Source organism: Oreochromis aureus, linkage group 3 (genome assembly GCF_013358895.1).
Source record: "Oreochromis aureus strain Israel breed Guangdong linkage group 3, ZZ_aureus, whole genome shotgun sequence".
Taxonomy (NCBI): Eukaryota; Metazoa; Chordata; class Actinopteri; order Cichliformes; family Cichlidae; genus Oreochromis; species Oreochromis aureus.
In genome coordinates this window covers 110,075,868-110,096,954 of record NC_052944.1, presented here as the reverse complement: position 1 = coordinate 110,096,954, position 21,087 = coordinate 110,075,868, and the positions used below count along the sequence as shown (strand labels likewise).

The 21,087-nt window shown below is 39.4% G+C and overlaps 1 protein-coding gene across 1 annotated transcript in view; it reads right to left on the bottom strand.

The window, feature by feature from the left end:
• The window catches only part of LOC120435020 (protein NLRC3-like), a 66,392-nt gene that overhangs the window by 20,824 nt on the left and 24,481 nt on the right, over nt 1-21,087 (bottom strand). Inside the window, exons 9-10 of the mRNA XM_039603749.1 lie at nt 5,872-5,918; nt 5,192-5,723 (exon numbers count right to left, since the gene is read on the bottom strand). Of these exons, the coding sequence (XP_039459683.1) occupies nt 5,192-5,723; nt 5,872-5,918 (579 nt within the window). The remainder of the gene's footprint in view (nt 1-5,191; nt 5,724-5,871; nt 5,919-21,087) is intronic.

The window sequence follows — 21,087 nt, the reverse complement described above, 5'->3', positions numbered from 1 at the left end:
GGGCTGGGAAAGGATGCTGAAAGCTGAATATAATACAGAACAATAACAGGACATATAATCATGTAGAAACATGATCTTCAACAGGCACACTTCTATTATTCATGATCACAAAGAACTTGTGCAGCCCTGATATCAGCCCTAATATATGAGTGTGTTTGCCCAAAGATTGAAACAGCATCAACATGACAGCTGTAAGAAATCTTCTCTCAGCCTTGTTTGGCAGAAGATCCCTGCAACAAAGATTGTAGCTGAAAGATGACGTGTGTAAAGTTTGTCTTTGGGAGGGTTGAGGCTGTTTTTAGACCTTTGATAGTTTCAATCCAGTTCTGAAAGACAGAAATAAAAACAACATCATTGAATCGAGAACAACTGGAGCCAAACCAGTGGCTCTGCTGGGATCACTGGTGAGCCAACACTTCCTTGTTGGATGCAGATTTCAGGGCTTCCTGTTGCTCCTCCGTTATAACTGTTCTCTCTTCTCAACACATGATGACACAAAGGAATCAGCAGTGACGAAGATGATGCTGAAGCACACATTTCACACATATAACAGAGCAGTCCAGTTACACACACCTCTGCTTGACATTAGGCCTCAAACAAAGACACAAAACACTAACTTGACTCTAAATAGAAGAAACTGGCAGCTTTTTTCTGTTCTGTGCTTATATTTGACACACATGCTTCTCTTTGTGCAAACACACATCGCACTATAAGGGTAACCTAGCACACAATGATTGGACAGCACAGTGATGATGCTGGGAGATCCTATACTGAAGCAACACAGAAACACTGAGAACTTTAAACATTGATTATATTGAGATAAGCAGCCGACCCAGTCTAGATAAAGGCGAGCAGCTGGGACCGCTGCTGCACCAAAAACAGGTTTCAGTGTTTCCATGTGTGTGTGTGTGATGTCTTTACTTATACTGGTCAATAGACTTTAGTCAACACATGATTGAAAGGTGTTACACATGAAATAAAAACAGTGTTTCATCTTTATTCCTGTGAAGCAGCTGCATTATAACCAATCTGCTCCTTTGTGGCCTTTAAAACAGCTTAAATAACTGTTGTTATATTTGTTTCTGCTCCTCTTGGACAGACGACTCTTGAAAAGACATTTTTGAATTTCAATGTGACTTTAACTGGATAAATATGGGATATATAAACGTCCCTCTGCAACAAACTGATTCCAGCTTCTACCTCATGATAGGAATGTTTTTGTGGCTCAAGATGACCTGATATCTTTCATGATGGAGACCTTTGACACATGTTTCACATATTATAGACCAACAAGTTATTCATAGCAGTTTAAATACGGGAGTCACTTTTGGGCCCAGCAGATAAAACAGAGCCAATATTTGCTTCTTTATTTAAGTGACGTGTGTCACAGATGTGACCTAGTAAAGTGTAGCTGAACATTAGTAACGTTATTAACACTCTCAGCTCGTCCTTGTTCCAGACCTGAAGATCCTCTTCTTTCATTCAGCAGCAGCTTCAGGTCTCTGATGGTCCAGGCTTGTTGTTGGGAAACAGCCCTGCTGGGATGATGGTGTCCTCACAGAAACAGTCAGTGATGCTGTTGATCTCCATCACAGAGCACGTCCCAGTCTGCAGGCTCAGTCCTGCAGGGCCTCGCTGGCTTCCTGACTCCACCCAGTCAACAACAGGAAGTGTTTGCAGGAACAAACTGAGGCTGTGGTCAAACAGGAGTTTTATCTCCTGGCTCTGACTCTCACTGCGGCCCCTGCTGCTGTGTCAACATGTGTTTGTGCTAAACAATGATGGAAAGTGTTATAAATGACTTGTTGGCCTCTGATCTGTCACAAACAGCTGAAACGTGTCTCTCATGAGTCACATGAAGGTTTCTGACAGAAAGGACAAAAAGTAGCTGCAGTCAGTTTGTGTCATTTTATATATTTATTCATCTGGGAGAAAAATCTGAGGGACATTAAAATGTGTTTTTCAACAGAGACAAGAACATAAATATAACGTCACAGGTAAATGAACATATTTCAAGTAAACAGCTGGACTGATCAGGTCCAAACACAGAGTGATCAACAAACAGCTGTCATATCTTTATATATAAGCTCTTTATAAATCCTGTTCACTGCAGTCTGTTTACTAATAATGTCAAACTGTTAGAAACACAGAAACATCAGAATCGTCTTTGTTGACATAAACCTGTCTGGGATCCTTTGTTGTTCTTTTTTGATGCAGAGTTACATTATAAATATAAAGAGTTATTTCAGAGTCTCATCAGTTTTCCTGCATGTCTTTATTGAACACATCAGCAGGGCTGAAGCTCTCATGTTAAACACACACTGATCTATGGACATGTTCATGTGTTTCTAACAGCATCATAACCAGGCTGTTATCAGCTGCACTAACATGATGTCACACACACTGAATGTAACAGTGACATCATCACACAATCAGCTGTGATTGGTTCACTGTCATCAAACTAGTCAACAGGAAGTAGAATCAATAGAAACCAATCATTTACTGACAGCATGTCTGATTGAAATAAGTGCAGATTATGTATGAAGTATAACTGCACACAGTAACTGTGTTACAATAAGGACTTAACAGCGCCCTCTGCTGGAGTGTTTCAGTCCTGCGTTAACTAGAATACACCACCTCCTCCTCCTCCTCACACCACCTGCTACAGCTCTACTCTTCTATGACTACAGTCATCCACAGCACTGATGTGAGGTCACATGGTTCATATGTAAGGAGCACAGAGACGTGCTAGCAGCTGACCTCAGGTCAGTTTAATGACTGTGAGCAGCAGCTGTGTTCTTGTCACTGTGACAGGGAGACACTCTCAGACACAGCGCTCATGTCAGCTTGTTCTCATGCAGGAGGATCAGGAGCTCCATGTTTGTCTTTCTGTTTGAATCATGATGTGTTTGTGCCATCAGAGTCTGTCATGAGTACTCAGGGTTTCACAGCAGCTCTTCTGGATGCTGACGAGGACTCCAACCTCATGTTTCACCTCTCTGAGCTTCTGATGTCTGTGAACACTGTGTTTCTTCTCTGGGCTCATCTGGACAAAAACACCTTTCTGTGTTTGGCTCCAGCCTCATTCTGACTGACAGGAAGTGTGTTATCCATGAGCTTCTTTGTTTCCTGCTGTGTTTCCTGTCTGTGGACAAACACGAGTGTTTCAGCTGAGGACTTGGTTCCTTCCACCTGTCCATACAGGACATCACGCTGTCTTTTCTCTTTAAATGCAGCTCCAGGTCCTTCCACGTGCTGCTCTGTATTTGTGCAGTTTGTAGTGTGTCCTGGGAAACGTAGCACACATGGTGTTCTTCTGCTGTTTCCTCCTTTCACTGAGTGTGAAACACTGATGCTGTGCTGTTGTTCACAGAGCTGATTCTAGCTGCAGCTGGACTCTGTCATCTAACTGAATGTGTTGGTGCTGATCACAGGGCTCTGAGGGGGAGCAGCAGGAGGACTCTGGATGCTGACGTCAGTGTATCTGTGGAAGCTCACACAGCGTGTCTCTGTCATTCAATATTGTGCTATATATTGTATCTATGCAAAGATGAACAGACTGTGTGTTCACTGGTCTCTGTGCTGCTGACTGCTTTGCTGCAGCTCTGATGTCATCATCACTCCCTCCTCCACCCTCAGCAGTCCCAGCATGCTGCTGTGGTGCACCCCACCCTCACTCTACACCTGAGCCATAGACCACACCTCCACCTCAATATACACCACAGTTTTCTCTGCTATGGAAATGAGATCAGGAGGAAATCATTATTATTATTATTTAATAAACGCTCACATTAATGTGGGCTTATTTGTTTGATATTAGAAACATTAGTTGAGTGTTTTTAGTATAAAATGGTGAAAGTCCCTCTTTTTGCTCCTCCCCTCACCTGTGGATGGACGGTGCTGTTACCGTGGTGACAGCTGTGATGTGTTTCAGTGCTGCCTGGTTATCACTGCAGGAATCTTTCACATTTATTACAGGTAATAACTCTGATTTTTCTGTGTATTATGAACTAAATGTATCCTGATACACACACAGATGGATGAGCAGAGGTCACATGATGAAAGAACAAACATGGAGTCTTTGATTTATTTAGATATTTATTGATGAATGCAAACAAACCCTGACACTGAACCATCGTCGAGCAGAACAAACCTGATCACATGACCTGCTGACCCAAACAGTGAAAAGCTCCATGGCAACAATAACAAACAGCCTCACATATGTTAACAGAGGCTGTTAGAAGCACAGAGTCTTTACAGTCTTTCTCCTGTTTGTACACAGATCTCTGCACATCTTCATCACAGTTACTCACAGACGTGCAGAGTGTGTGGATATCAAAGCTAAGTTTCCACCATGTTTGTAGTCTGTACTGGGACTCATGGAACATCTCTCTATGAGCACTCAGTGCTTTAAACAGTGAGTCCCAGTTTAACCAGCAGCCTTCACACCACACATCACACAGACATGGAAACTTCAAACCCTCAGACTGAAGTCACCATCATAAATAAATAGATTGTGATGAAGATGAATAACTGGACCAGTTTGCTGTGGTTTCTTCTGTTTCTGTCAGAAATAAGAGTCTGGTAGCACTTTGCTCTCCTTCCACATGTTTAAGGAGGAAGTGAAGAAGAGTGTGTGAGTCGTCTTCCTCTGTGGGCCCAACATCAGGCAGCAGCCACGTATTTTTAAAAACCCAGCACACTGGTTAGAACTGCATTCAAAACTATTGAGCCAATATTTTCAGCTTCTATGGCTGAAACATTTTCAAATGATGAGCTTCCAACAATGAGTGAAACAGTAAGAGCATGTGGAGAGTTTGGAAACATCCCATTAAGAAAGAGAAATCAAACATTTGGATTCATTTTAATGAGCTCAGACTCAGAGGAGCTGGTTGTGAACTGAGCTTCAGAGAAACACAACATACTGAGATTCACTGTGAAGCTTTGAGTGGAAAAAGACAGAAAACAACATGTGGATCCTGGAATAATGGGAGCTTCCATCTTTAAAGGACTGAAGAGGAAGAAGTTTATAAGGAATCATTTAGAAGAGTTTCCAACATCAACTGATTGAATCCATGAATCTGAAAACGTGTTTGTGAGTGAAAGAGACAGACATGTACAGACTGAACTATCTGTTCAACAGTCAGAGTGTTTCTCTAACTGGAGACACTCTTTACACTCCACTCAGCACAGGGACACTGAGGAACCAGGAGACCAGAACCCAAACCCAGGATAAAGAGTTTGAGTGAATGTGGTGTTGAAGGTGTGGAGGTGGATCAGAGTGTCAGAGGAGACTCTGTAGAAGGACAGAGTGCCAGCAGGACAGTCCACATACACTGCTGCTCTGTTAGAGACAGAGGAGGAGGAGGAGGAGGAGGAGGAGATGAATGTTTTTATGTTATTGTGCCAGACATAACGAGGACCATCATCAGAGCAGTACAGACACCAGGACTGATCATTGTATCCAAACACAGAGTGTTCACTGCGTCCTTTCCTTCTGATGCTTCTGTAACTCACTGATATAAAAACGTCTCCTCTCCACTCAACCTCCCAGTAACAGCGACCAGTCAGACCATTTCTACACAGCAGCTGATGAACATCAAATCTGTCTGGATGATCAGGATATGACTGAACCTCCTCCACACGTGTCACCTTCCTGTTGTTGTCAGACAGTTGGAGCTTTGTGTTCACTGTGTTTGTGTCGATTGTGAGTTGACAGGAATCTGATGGAGAGAACAAACACAATCCAGCTGCAGTTATTGATCCATCATCTGTTCATTGATTGACACTTTGATGATGACTCCTGACATGATGAAGATGGTTGAATGTGTGCTGCTTTGTTTTCATGAATCCCATTAAAAACACACTTACACTTCCTCAGACCTGGTCTCAACCATCGGACTCCAGCAGGCTCCACCCTGAAAGGAGGAGGGGTCAGAGCAGTCAGCATGCACACATGGACATTACATGGCTCTCATACACACTGTTACACACTGAGCTCAAAGATCGGCTCCACTGTTTTATTCAAAGACATCTACATTTATTTATCAGCACATTTAAAAACAGGTTGAGCCAAAGTGCTGCACAGAGTAGAGATAAAATGAATATGCATAAGTTCATTAACACATGACGTCTTACACAGGCATACATATGAACAAAGAGTACCAGTCGGTGCATAGTGTAGGTGTGTGTGTGTGTGTGTGTGTGTGTGTGTGTGTTTGTGTTCCAGATGTGACCCTGTGAAGACCCCCCAAAGCTGGTGCTAAGAGTCCAGCGGTCCCCCTAACGAAGGGCTCTTATACTTAACCAGACACAGAGTAGTTGTCCTCCTACACCATAAATCAGTAAGAGAAGGTACGACCTCTCTCATGACCCCAAGTTGTGTGTGCATGCCAGAACACTCTGGAAGGCACACAGAGTCTTTACAGACTACTAAGGATCAAACCTCTATCATTATGCAATCAATTATAAAACTCTAAGCATATATGAGTAAATATTTCTAAGCATAAATGACAATCAACAATATAAACCTTACAGCTGGTTTTAATAACAGAATTTCTTTGTTTCTCAAATGAAAAAGAGCTATTGAGAAACACTCCTAAATCTTTAGCAAACAGAGTCCTGAACTTTTCCAGCCATGGTCAACATTATCCGATAATGCTAACTCTTTTCACTTGCATTATAACAATGTCAGCAGCTAGTGCTATGTAAGCTGATCTTAGCAGCTAATGCTAATTTGACGTGAATTAGCATTATGCGCTAATGATAACACTGTTTTCCCTTACTTATTAACAATGTGAGTAGCTAATGCTAACACTATTTCCCTTTGCTTTATAAAAATGTGAACGGCTAATGCTAACACTCTTTTCCCCAGCATTACAACAATCTGAGCTGCTAAGGCTAAGAAGGCCGCCGTCAGCACCTATGTCTAATTTAAGGCAAATACGCATAAGAACCTAATGCTAATATCGTTTCCTTTGCTTTATAACAATGTGAGCAGCTACTGCTAAGTAGGCTACTGTTAATAGCTAATACTAATTTGAGGTGAAACCATTAGTAGCTAATGCTAATACCATATTTTTTGCTTTATAACAATATCAGTAGCTAATGCTAACACTACTTTCCCTTCAATTAAGCCTATTTAGCATTAATTAACTTCATTAGGTATTAAGAAGTTAATGCTAAATAGGCTACCATTAGTGGCCAATGCTAATTTTTGTAAATAAGCATTGGCAGCTAATGCTAATACCATATTCTCTTCCTTTATAACATTGTGAGCAGCTAATTCTAGGTAGGTTGCCATTATTAGCTAATGCTAATTTGAGGTGAATTAGCATTATCTGCTAATGCTAACAATGTTTTTGCTAACTCTTTTCCCTTGCATTATAACAATATGAGCAACTAATGCTAAGAAGGCTGCTGTTATTAGCTGATGCAAATTTGACGTGTGTTAGCATTATCCACTACTCCTAACAATGTTTTTTCTTACTTTTTCCTTCCTTTTTAACAATATTAGCAGCTAATGCTAAAATGACTTTCCCTTCAGTCAAGCCTATTTAGCATTAATTAACTTCATTTAGCATTAAGAAGTTAATGCTAAATAGGCTACCATTAGTGGCTAATTAGTGGCTAGTTTTAGGTGAATAAGCATTGGCAACTAATGCTAATAACATATAGAGATTGACAGACCACGTGACTTTCGCGCATTGCTTTGTGGGTACCCGTGGCAACAAAATCAAAACACTGCATCAAGCGCTAGTATTTCCAGCACCGGTAATCATTAATTGTGCGGGTTTAATCCCTACTTGCGTTTTATTTGCCCCAAAAACAGTTATGTACAAAACGAAGGAGAACACGGCAGGTCCGTACAAAGACAGACTTGACGAAAAGGCAAAAAAAAGGACGAGGAAAAGATCAAAGTGAAAGGGTCAGACCCATACGAGCAAGGACATGCTGCCCAACTTTCATCACGCACATATTTATTATTATATGATCCTAAGTTTTAGTGCATACACTCACAAAATGTTTAGTAACTTCAGACCCCTGCAACAAGCCCAGGTCCAGTTTACTTTGGTGATTTGGACTATTCCATTTCACAGCTGTTGTTACATTTTTTTCCTTTGTCTCCTGTACAGGCCAATGCAATCTATTTATCGTTTCAGGTTGTAGTATTACACAACATTTTCAGATCTAATAGAAATAAAATGAGTTTTTCGTAATTCATTCAATTTATTGTCTTTATTTATAACTGGCATTACTGTTTCATTCTATTATAGAATCTTACAAGAAAGAGGCAAAATTTTATTCCATTATGCTTTATTAGCTGCTTCGGTGAAAAACAAATCAACAATGCAAAAAAAAAAAAAAAAAACCATTGCAAAACAACATACTGGAAAACAGTTATTCATCAGTTGGTTGCTTCCCTATATGCGGGACGTTTCGTGGCTGTTTTGATATCGCTCTCTCTCTTGACCGATCAAATCTGGCTGTGGTAGCAGCTTTAAACTCGGTATGACCCAGGTTGATAGAGGGTGCCCAGTCTGGATCGCATTGCAGCATTTTGTAGGCTGGTTTTCCTACAAAACACAACAAACATTAGCCCGCAAAGCCACAGTGAACAAAGCAGCATAGCGCAACGAATTCAATTCAAATCAATATAACACTTATTTGTAACCTACATTAACAATTATGTTATGATACATTACGTAATAACTACAACAGAAGACGTACCTTTGTGGAAATGCTTGGAGCAGACTAACATGTGAGCTGGAATGTTCTGGGACGTTATATTTGGTTTTCGAATGGCTGCAATCCAGGCCATCCGTCGGCTCTTTGTTACTTCGGAAACATGGCTTAAACAATTTCTCTTCCACGACGTAATCCGATAACAACCGATCTCTTTACCCGTCGGCTTCCAGTGGCTGTCATGCGACCGGCTATTGCAGTTAATAATACAACAGCCTCTTGCCATGTTTTGTGTTTCTTTTTATCGCTGTGTGACTGTTTTCATGTGAAAGCCTGCGTGCGCTAGTACCGCTTGCCACGCGTTCCCAGAATCCTTTGGGGTTTTACCACTGAATGACGTCACATTTTCAATCTCTATTCTCTTGATTTATAACAATATGAGTAGCTAATGCTAACACAATTTTTTATTCAATTTTAACTTTTCCCCTGCGATGTGAAGAGTTAATGCTAAATAGGACGCCATTAGTGGCTAATTCTAATTTTAGGTGAATAAGCATTAGCAGCTAATGCTCATACCATTTTCCTTTGCTTTGTAAGAATGACAGCAGCTAATGATATGAAGTCTACTGTTATTAACTAATGCTAATTTGATGTGAATTAACATTATCCGATAATGCTAACTCTTTTCCCCTGTATTATAACGATGTCAGGAGTTATTGATAAGTATGCTGCCATTAGGGGCTAACTCTAATTAGGGGTGAATAATTAGTAGCAGCTAATGCTAATTCAGTTTTCTCTTTCCTTATAACAATGTGAGCAGCTAATGCTACTTTGACATGAATTAGCATTATGCGCTAATGCTAATACTATTTTCCCTTACTTTTTAACAATGTGAGTGGCTAATTCTAAGTGCGCTGTTGTTAATAGCTAATGCTAATTTAATGTGAGTTATGTGGAATTACAGGGATTATTTTACATAACCATCATCTTATCATTGCATTAATTATCATTTCATCAAAGTGTTTATTGAAGTTGCTGGCATTATGTTATAATTTATATTATAGGGGTTATCATAATCAAATATTAACATGTTTATTACAGGTGCAGTTATAACTACTTTAAAATGATTGAGTTAAACATATATATATATATCATAACTCATATGCTGAGTATATTGTTACAGTAAAAATAGTGGCTGAGTGAAGGCCTGAATGTATTCAGCTTCTTGTTGCATTTGAGTCTGCCTAGCAACAGGTGACGAGAGAGGGAGGACAAGTCCATGGGGACCCCATCGCCTTATTTGGAGAAGATGCCAGAAAGGGGAACTCCTGTCTCTGCAGTTATCTCTTAAGATTGATCAGTGTCTGTAGAAGAGGCAAATAATGTTCTTAAGATGCAAATTATGTGCTTGTAAACGCATGAGGGGGCGTCATAATACCCTGATGTTATAAAAGCAATCTGAAGTGTATTTTTGGTTGGGGATTTACAACTGATGGTTTCCAGTTTACATCTCCCCACGCTGCGTGTATTCATTAAAATCAATTGTTTGATTGACCTTTTCTGGACCATGATTGTTTTACTCTCGTCCTCAATTTCGGACCCTTAACATTTGGTGCATTGGCCGAGGGTTGAGGGAGAACACTTGGAGATTGAGACCGAGAGGGTCCGAGGTGCTCAAACAGGCAGACACGAGTCAGTGGTCGAAGTGAGTGGACATAAGCCGGCTTATTCAAAGGTAAGGCACTACCTGTTGAATTATTTCCAAAATGTGCCAGATTGGACATGAGAAATTAAAGTCTACTTACTGAAATTACTGCTAAATGTCTGTTTTGATTTTGGTGAAAATCTCATGAGAAGTTGAAGTTGAAGTAATGATAAGTTATAAGTAAAAGTGAGTTAGAGTCTCACTAAAGGTACCGGGTTAAAGTCCCAAAGGAAAAGGAAAAAGAGTTAAAGTCAGTTAGAGTCTCACGTAGAAAGTAGGGAATTTGGTGATTTTGTTGGTTAGAGTCCCATTGGTCACTGGCCCTATTTTGTGATGGTCATTTTGTGGGTTAGAGTCCCCTATGTCCACAAGGATAGGTCTGCCTAAATCTTACTCCTGTTTGAGAGTGTAGATTGTGGGTTTAAATTACTCTAAATTTTTCTAGAACGACAGCGGCGTCTGTTAAGAAGCGCATTGTCCAGAGGTAACGCTTGCCGAAGGTGCGGACGCGGGCCTTCGTCCTCTACGAGGGATAGTCAGTTGGTCACTGTGGAGCTTGGGGCACTCCAGAATAACTAGTGGTTGGACCACTTGACCGTTTGGAACGGTATTTGCGCTTTTTTGGGTAGCAAAGCTTGGAGCTTGGGCGTTGGACGCTTTTAAATTGAGTTAGGGATTTTAGAGATTAGACCAGAGACAGGTTGGACCTGATACTGGGTAATTGACAATAAAAAACTTGGAGTTTGTCCCTTGGAGGGTTAACTTAAAATTGTCTAAATTGTCTAGGTTTTAACAGGCCTAATACTGCAGTTGTAATTATAAAGACGTCTGTGTGAATATATTAAGAGACTTGTCTGAGTCTGTGAGTCAGGCTGGTATTATTTTTAGACTGTGTGTGTGTGTGTGAAAATGCAAATAAGGCAGCTGCAAGGTCTCTAGACTTTTAGGAAGTTTAGATAGAGACTGTGACACCTTGCTGAATGGCTGTGTTTAAGACACTGGTTTTGTTTATTACAATATTGTAAGTAAAGTTTTTATTTCTTGCCATGACTGTATGACTGTTTGCTGGGTTTTAAGATGGGACATATAAAATGTTGATACTTATGACCGTTATTTGGGGTCGGAAGACTGAAATTGACTTTGAACTAATTTCATCAATAAATATGTCTGTAAGTGATGTCCCTTTTGGTGTGTTCAAGTAAGATGTTCTAGGATTTTTAGATGGGTTTCGTTTCAGTTTGAGATAATATACACAGTTACAGTTGGGGTTTCTAATGCATTGTTGACTTTGAGTGATACATATAGGTGTAAGTTGTTTGATGTTTGTTGGGCAAAGGAGAACTTTAGAAGACTGTGAGTGGTTTTCCTTTAGTCCGATGATATATAAGTAGTTAGATTTGACAGACTTGTTTACATTTTGGCTTTATGTTAATATATAGGTTGCAACGGGCACAGAGGAAACACAGTACAACATCTTAAGGGTTTAAAATAATAATAAATAAATGAATGAAGTTTCTTAAGGGTTTTTGTGTGTGTTTTAGGGATAGTTTTTGTGGGTTTTAGGGGTGTGTGTGTGGTGGTGTTTGTGTGTGTCAAACGGGAGATAACATGTAAACAGAGGAATTAGAGACTAGAATGTCCTAGAAGGCAATAAAATGCAAATTAAGAAGCTGTGAACTGCTTAAACCACAGTTGGTTTCACAAGTACTGCTGCAAACAGTGTTGAATGCGTGTGTTTAAGACGCCATTTATGTTTATTAGAGGGTTATAAATAAAGTTTTGAGTTGCTGTAGTGGATGTATAGTAAGTGACTGAATTCTGATAGATGTATATATTCTGAGTCATGAATGGTGGTGTGTTTTATTTTTCAGTTATGTGTGTGTGGTGAGAAGTTGTGTGTGAGACGATGAGAGGTTTCAGTCTTCTTTTTTCTTTTTTTTTGACTTGCTCTTTCTGATCATGGAAGGCATGTCCAAGATACTCGTATGAAAGCGTATTTTGAGTGATTTTAACTGTGTGAATGCTGTCAGTATTTGATTTGAATGTCTCTGAATGATTTGTCTGAGTGAGTGAAAAAGGGAGAAGTTTGAGAGAAAAGGCAGTGGGTGTGAGATGATTATGAAAGTATTGTGCGAATGATGTGACAAAAACTGACAAAAATGCAAAAACTTAGTATATTTAAAAGTGTGTGTGTGAGAAGAGGGTGTATTGTTTTTAGACCAAGACTTAGTAAAACTAAAAGAGGGTTTGTAGACTGTAAATATGAAAAAACAAGTGTTTGATTAATTTGTAGAAACAGGAAAGAGAAACAGGAAATACTGTGCTGCTGTGTGTGTGAGAGGAAGGTGTGTGTGTGACTGATGATGTCAGGGGAGCACCCAGAGAAATAGACAGAGTTAAATTCTAAGAAGATGAAGCAAATCGAGGTTTTAAGATAAAAAAAATGAATATAATACTAATTGTATGCTCTAGTGTGTCAATACAGGTGGGCGTCTCTCAACTTTGGAACCTTGAGTTCAGCAGCAGAAAAGTAGATTAAAAGAATTGGGAGAATAAGCCAGTTTTTGGCTCGAAATTGTGCGGCTGGATCTCTCACTTTGTCCCTGAAGCGGAGAAGAAGTTCAAAGGACAGTTAATCGCCTGATGAAGACCGACAGAACATCGTGGACTTGAATACAGCAGGCAAACGACAGTGCCACTGATCCAGTAACACTGATGACGACTGACGACCAGCAGCAGCATGTAAGAGTAATGCAAGATGTACTGTGAAAATACAGGCTGGGCAGTTGAACAGTGGGATAAAGAATTGTGGAAGAGCACTGGACATTGAGTGATATTTTGCCATGCTGGGACTTAATCTGAAAGAAAGACTGTAAAGAAACAGAGAAGAAGACAACAGCTGAGTTGAGACTGTGTTTGCTGGAGCTTTGAAGCACGAACAGGACATTGTGCAGAGAGGACCAGTGAGAGATGAAGCTGGACGAGTTTGACTGCGAGAATATAGGATATAATTGGATTAAAAATTGAAACCTGAACTCATGAATTGTTTAGGGATGTCCACCATAGCATAACAAAGAGGTAAACATTAGAAAAGGTAAGAATAATGAAAGAAATAATTGTCATTACCTTAATGAATAGAAAACACACATACAAATTGTTACATGTGAGATATTTTTGAAATGAATCAGAAGTGAGATAGTTTGAATCTAAAGCTCAGTGGTGAAATGCATAAATTAAATATGAACATATAGGATGCAATGAAGAAACAGCTGACACGTAGTGTACATTAACATGAATACATAGAAATGCAACGAAGAACTCAATGAATTAATTTAATGAAGAAGCAGCTTACACTCAATTAATGTAAAATGTAAGGAAGAACACGCTTACATCCATGGCAAAATTGGTATTTCTGACTAGAGACAGAGAAATGGGTCATTTAAGTACTTGTGGTAATAATGAAAATGTCTTAGTTTTGTTATTTTCAGGGGTAAAGCAGAACCGTACCAACTCTCCACAGCAGCAGTCGGAAGAAAGTTAGAAGTTAACATCACTGGATAAGTTAAGGCAAGTTTCTGGTTGAATTGTTCACAGAATCATGTGTCCATGAACCTGGAAAACAGGCCCTAGCTCCTGGCTGAAGACTAGGAGTGCTTTATTTAAGGTGGGAAATCAAAACAGAGGGTTAGTAATTCGGGGAAAAAGAAAACTGACTGCTTAACTGGAGAATTGGAAAGGTGTCTGACAGATTGCGAAGCCATAGATGCAAAATACCACACACAAACAGAAAATGTATTAACCGTACAAAGACAAGCTCATGAAGCTTGTCTAATCAAAGCTTAATGCATAGAGACATTGATTAAAACCTGGCTAAGAACATAAACATATGCAATGAAGATCTGCTTGCTGCTTGTATGAGTGAGAGAATGGTGTGAATGGTTAATAAAATTGATGGAAAGATTTAAAATAGATGGAAAAACACAAGAAAACTATTAAAGCAGTTTTTAAAAGGGTGACTTAGGAGTGCTCTTGCACTGATTGATCAAAGTAAGTGGTTAGTATAGAAAGAAAATGAAAATAATTGAATAATATGATAAGTTTAAACATGTATTTCTCTTGTCAAGTTGGCTGTTGAGCTGTGAGTCACTATGCAAATTAGCTCGAGTGAGTGACGACAGAGGAGCTTGCTGTGTGTGTGTGATTGAGGCCTTGAGGAAAGGAAGCAAAGTAGACTGTTCAGAGGTGTAGATTTGGACAGGAAATTTATAATTTAGTGTTGACACATTGTTATAACGTGTTTATATTTTAGGCTGAATCTAAGTATGGTGAAGATACATTGTTGTAAAGGGACCATTGTTGTGTGTAAAAGAAAGGGGATGCTTTGTTTTGCTTTTGCCATGAGCAGGACAAGTGGAAGACTTAATTCTGGGGATGCTGATGTTTGCTTGGAGGGAATTTTTGTTTTATTTACTGGGGTTGGATTATGTTATTACATTATAAAATGCTAAATGCTAAAAGGGAAACATTGTTTGATATAACTCATGTTACCATTAACTGAAGAAACACATGATTGATAACGGTTCTGTTTTAAGTTTTCTTTGTTGTAACACAGATTGGATCATAAATGGGGAGAGTTGACTATGAAATATAAAGTATAGGTTTTGTTTCCAGGAAATTCTAAGGATCCAGACTTTTGCATGGAGCAAGGACTTTGAGAAGATTTGACATGATGATTAAATTGATTTTATTCCTTAAGCACAGGTTTTCAGGGCTGGAGCAGATCCACCGGAGAGGAGGATTGCTGAGCTGTTCTGAGAGATGATATGACTAACCTTTTTCCTTTAATTTCTTAACCCCGGGTGATGCATTTTGAGTTTTTTGAGTTTTTATTTATTTGGACACATTTGGTGTGTCCAAATATAAAGGGGGAATTTAAGAGGTAATTTGAGATGGGTTCTAGGATCATTTTATGACTTTTGGGGTTGTTGATAATTTAGATATGGTAAAACTGAGGCAGAAATTGTTATTTTTAAATAGAGTTATTTTTAAAGTAAAATGAAACTCCCCTGCTTGATTTAAAATAGGCGAGGCCAAAGGCCTGTAGCTTTTAACTGTATAGCTCTTAACTTGCAGGGATGGCGTGGAGTGTAATGAATGAATGCAAAACATGCTTACAGACACAAATATGACATAGATTTATTTTATAGGGCAAAGGTGGAACACATGGTGTTTTGTTTCTGCTTAGCAACTAATGAGGTAAAAGGTGTTAAAGATGAATACATGTAATAAGTGAACAGGAAACATGTGAGGCTGAGACGGGTGAAACAAAATGTTGTAAATAATGGAAACTTGTGTAACTGGCATTAACAGTAATTTTTGCATGTTAGGTATATGCTTGAAGCAAAAAGAGGTGTAAATCCTGATAGAAATTCTGAAGCGTGCTTTCTAGCGGAGAGTTAGGCTGACATGGGGATGGTGTATATTTTACCCGGGTGTGTTTAATAAAACTAAAAGTATTGCTCACACACAAAAGAGTATTGAGATTAAGTAAAGTTAATAAAAGGATAAAGCCCAGAACATGATATTGTGAACCAAGTTTGAATAATTAAAGGAACATCGGATGAACACAGTAGATTAGTGAGGGGTAGCAGAGAGAGGCTTTTTGTTTTCTATCTTTTACAGGAGAAGATTTCAGGACCACAGCGACCATAGGGGAGCGAGAATCCTGGAAGCCCCAGACCGAACGGAACCAACCAGAGAAAGGAGGAAAAAACAGAGCACAAATACACCTAGTTGTTTATGTTACAAAGAAGGTCAAAAGCTTGTTAGACGTGAGTTATAATGGAAGCATAAAAGGGATGAGAGGAAATTTACATAACATAGAAATCCTGCAACAATTAAGTAAATTGCCCAAACACAGTGTTCAGACCGGATATGCGCTACCCGTTAAAGGGGGCGAAGAAATCAGGCCTAAGTCTGAAAAATGAAATGGGTTAACTCGATAGAGGAGGTTTCCAAAGGTTGAGAAAATAATGTAGGACCTTTTACCAGGAGAAAGCTAATTGTATCTTTTACACTTTACAGTGTGCACTGAGGGAAGTTAGGAATAGTTTAAACTAGGATTGAAAAAATTAAACTAGGTGAAAAAGGGGGTGTAGCAAGTAGATTTAGGGCAGCTCACAGCCTGGCGTAAACGCATAAGTGCCGTCACACAGCTTAAGTTATTTGTTTGATTTATTTTATGACAAAATAATAAGGAAACATTGTTTATCAGTAATATTGTTTACAGGGTTCATATTGCATTGAATATGTTTGTCATCACATTCATTCTATTCACAGGTTTAGTTCATTTTATACACATTGCATATCTGTGCTTGTTTAGAGTTGATGTTCTATCCAAGAGGGTTTTAAGCTTCACTGGTGAGAGTGTCCAGGTGATACATGTTGAGGGAAGATGGGAACATAGCAGGTTAATTGCATGCATGCTTACAATACACATAAATCTAGTAGCAGGCCTGAGCGAGGGCCCAAGTGTCTTCTGCTTCTTATTTGAGACCTGCGCCAATTTAGTTTACTTAGTGATTGATGACGAGCAGTGTTGGGTAAGTTACTTTATATTAGTAACTTAGTTACATTACTAGTTACTTCTCTAAAAAAGTAACTCAGTTACTTCAAGTTACTCGTTACTTTCAGAGTAACTAGTTACTAGGGAAAGTAACTTTGGTTTTACTCAGAATTCTCTTGTTAATGTGTTGCTTCCGTAACTGGATACCCAGCAAGATTGTCAGTCTTCTAGCTTGCTTACTTGCCACAAGTGCATTGTGCCACCTACCAATAGAAAGGCAAAAATAATGTGCACATTTCCACGAGAGAAATCCCACGCCTGGACCGTCATTGACCGCCGCCATGATTCTAGCCTGCATTTTACATCCAACACAAAAACTGCAGTCGTGGTGCTTTTGATTGTACTCAGAACTTGGAAATTCTGCCTTCTGAATAGGAAGATGTAGGTAACACCAGACTGCAGATGAGCTGCATACAGAGCTGGACTGGGACAAAAAAATCGTCCCGGCATTTTGACTAGAGACCGCCCACCATTATAGGAAAAATCATAAAGCCTTTGAATGAAAACAAACACTGTTGTGACAGTGATGTACACTGTTCTGATGGTATATATGTATCAATCTATCAATTGTTTGTTGTAAGACTCAGATAATTATTTTTTAAAAGCGAGACATTTTAAATGAGAATAATAAAGAAAAGTATTTCCTTGTGCCCCCTTTCCCTGTTAATGCCCTACCTGGCCCCTGGCAACACTTTGCTAGACCCGCCCCTGCACAGTTACCAGCTGTCAGCTACGTGAAAAGGATGCTGGTGTTATTTGTCTCTCAGAAACAGTTCATAACTTCCTTCAACTCATTCATGTCACCTAAAAGGTAAACCTGTTTCTCCATCACCTGTTCAGCTCTGATGATTCAGTAAGGACATCTCCTGGTTTCATCTTCATGTTTCCCTCTCACCAGATAACCAAACCGATATCATGACCAGCAGCTTTACAGCTGTGGCTCCAGCAAACATCAGCTGATACTAGCAATTAATATTAAATAAATTCTAACAACAGCTGATCAAGCTTAAACGTGCTGCTGTTGTTCAGCGCAACATCCGCTGGTTTCCTCTTTCTGGCGCAAAGTGAGCGATAAATAAACAAGAGAGAAAAGCCGATCAGCTGATCATTGATCAGTTTCGTGTTTGAAGTAGAAACGGGAGAGAATGAGAGAAGAAGAGGCAGCTGTGCAGCTTCAGCTTTGTGTCTTTTTCATCCGGGACAAACTGTGTTCCTTTTCACCTCAGTACGAAACGCGTAATATTTTCTCTGAATACGAGACGATTCTGTTTTTTTACAGGACGGTTGGCAACTCTGATAATTAACCGTATGAACAAAATAAAGTTCAACATCAGTAACATAGCACCCACCCAGCTGTATAGAAACTCCGTCATGCTAGCTAGCACGCAGTACGAAAATGTCAGCATACCGAAAATAAACTCCACCTAAACTTGGTTTATACCTGACCCAGATAGACTGCAGGTCATAACTTCTTACCTGAAGTTCAGTTCACCTGACACGCGGACCGGCGGCCGCTTGGGTCTCTCCTCTTGCCTCCTTTTCCTTCATCCACCTGCTGGCTTCCACCACTTGCTAATGTTATTGAATCTGTGGAAGCTCCGCGATAGCCACCACACGAAGTAACGAGTAACGAGCCTATCTAAATCCCAGTAACGAGTAACGCGCCCTGGTTTTGGCATAATAACTAGTTACCGTGCTCGTTACCACAATAATAACGTAGTTACTGTAACGCGTTACTTAATAACGCGTTAGTCCCAACACTGATGACGAGGGTCCATTCCACTAGATTTCCACTAGAGAGGGACCCAGGAAAGGAGCAGAGACCACTTAAGCATGAAGTGTTTTCAAGTGGGAGCTGGCGTTTTATTACTGGACCACGTAGATGACATGAGGTTATTGTCTGATTTGCTGAGTCAGGGGACGGTTAGAGAGGGTCAGAGCGAAGGTAGTGGACCTGGGAATGGTGTAGTGACGTCTTTGTTAGACGTCAAGAGAGGGAATTGTGGAATTACAGGGATTATTTTACATAACCATCATCTTATCATTGCATTAATTATCATTTCATCAAAGTGTTTATTGAAGTTGCTGGCATTATGTTATAATTTATATTATAGGGGTTATCATAATCAAATATTAACATGTTTATTACAGGTGCAGTTATAACTACTTTAAAATGATTGAGTTAAACATATATATATATATCATAACTCATATGCTGAGTATATTGTTACAGTAAAAAATAGTGGCTGAGTGAAGGCCTGAATGTATTCAGCTTCTTGTTGCATTTGAGTCTGCCTAGCAACAGGTGACGCAGAGAGGAGGACAAGTCCATGGGGACCCCATCGCCTTATTTGGAGAAGATGCCAGAAAGGGGAACTCCTGTCTCTGCAGTTATCTCTTAAGATTGATCAGTGTCTGTAGAAGAGGCAAATAATGTTCTTAAGATGCAAATTATGTGCTTGTAAACGCATGAGGGGGCGTCATAATACCCTGATGTTATAAAAGCAATCTGAAGTGTATTTTTGGTTGGGGATTTACAACTGATGGTTTCCAGTTTACATCTCCCCACGCTGCGTGTATTCATTAAAATCAATTGTTTGATTGACCTTTTCTGGACCATGATTGTTTTACTCTCGTCCTCAATTTCGGACCCTTAACAGTTAGCATTATCCAATAATTATCCAATAATGCTAACACTGTTTTCTCTTACTTACTGACAATGATAGTAGCTAATGCTAATACTCTTTTCCCTTGGCTAACAACAATGTGAGGCGTTAATGCTAAGCAGGCTGCTTTTAGCGGCATATTCTAATTAGGGGTGAATAATTATTAGTAGATAATGCTAATACCATTTTCTCTTTCCTTATAACAATATGAGCAGCTAATGCTAATTTAATGTGAATTAGCATTATATTAGTGAGGAGTTAATGCTAAGTAGGCTGCCATTAACAGTTAAAGCTAATTTGAGGTGAATAAGCATTAGTAGCTAACGCTAATACCCTTTTCTCTTGTGTTGTAATGATGTGAGACGTTAATGCTAAATAGGCTGCCATGAGTGACTCCTTTCCCTTGCGTTATAACAATGTGAAGAGTTTATGCTAAGTAGGCTGCCATTAGCAGCTAATGCTAATATTGTTTTCCCTTGCTTTTTACAACTTGAGCAGCTAATGCTAAGTAGGTTGCTTTGCTCTGCTAAGGATTTGTGTGACCATGATGGAAACTCTAATGCTGCTAAGCTAATGCTGTTTATGGGCCCTGTTAAAATCAATATTTTATTCTCATTCTGTTGTTTGAGAACAAATCTATTGTGAATTCAGCTGTGAATATAGAGTTTGTCAGTATTTACCCAGATAGCAAGACGACATTGAATCTATGTTGATTTTTCATCCAAACCGTCGTATATGGTCGGGGTTGAAATGCCAATGTTGTAACAACATTGAAATACTGTGGTAAACCGACGGTCTTACTATAGAGACGTTGTAACGATGTTGATTCACCGTTGTTTTTTTGTCATTGATATTTGATCTATTTATAGTCGACCAGGTGACAACAACAACGTCGAGAAAACGCTCTATTTATAGTTGACGATCATTCGCTCCGGTCACCATCAAAAACCATCGATTTGTAGTTGAGCATTAAATTGCATTGCAACTGATCAGGTATAAAGTACCAGAGAAAGTAGATCTATTGTTCATTTGTTATCAATGACTTGGTCTAGTTCACCAGCTTTAAAAAATCGTGTCTACGTGCAGTTTATGTATAGTTGACCGAAATTAAAGCAGCGATCACTTGGACTATTCCGCAGCACCCCTCTCACATTGGTACATCCCCCCAGGTATTCATTGTCTTCTACAGTAGAGCGGGACATTTGATTTACTCTCAGCGAATTGACCGGAGAAGGCATCAGTTCATGCACTGCACTGGCCTGCACCACGATTAGTATAAGGTAAGAATGAATGATTTTTTTTCCCTACTCGTTATTTCCATGTTTGCATTTGAATAACAGTAAAAACTCGTTAATGTTGTACATTAACGAGTTTTTTACTGTTATTCTGACCCGAAATTGTGTCTA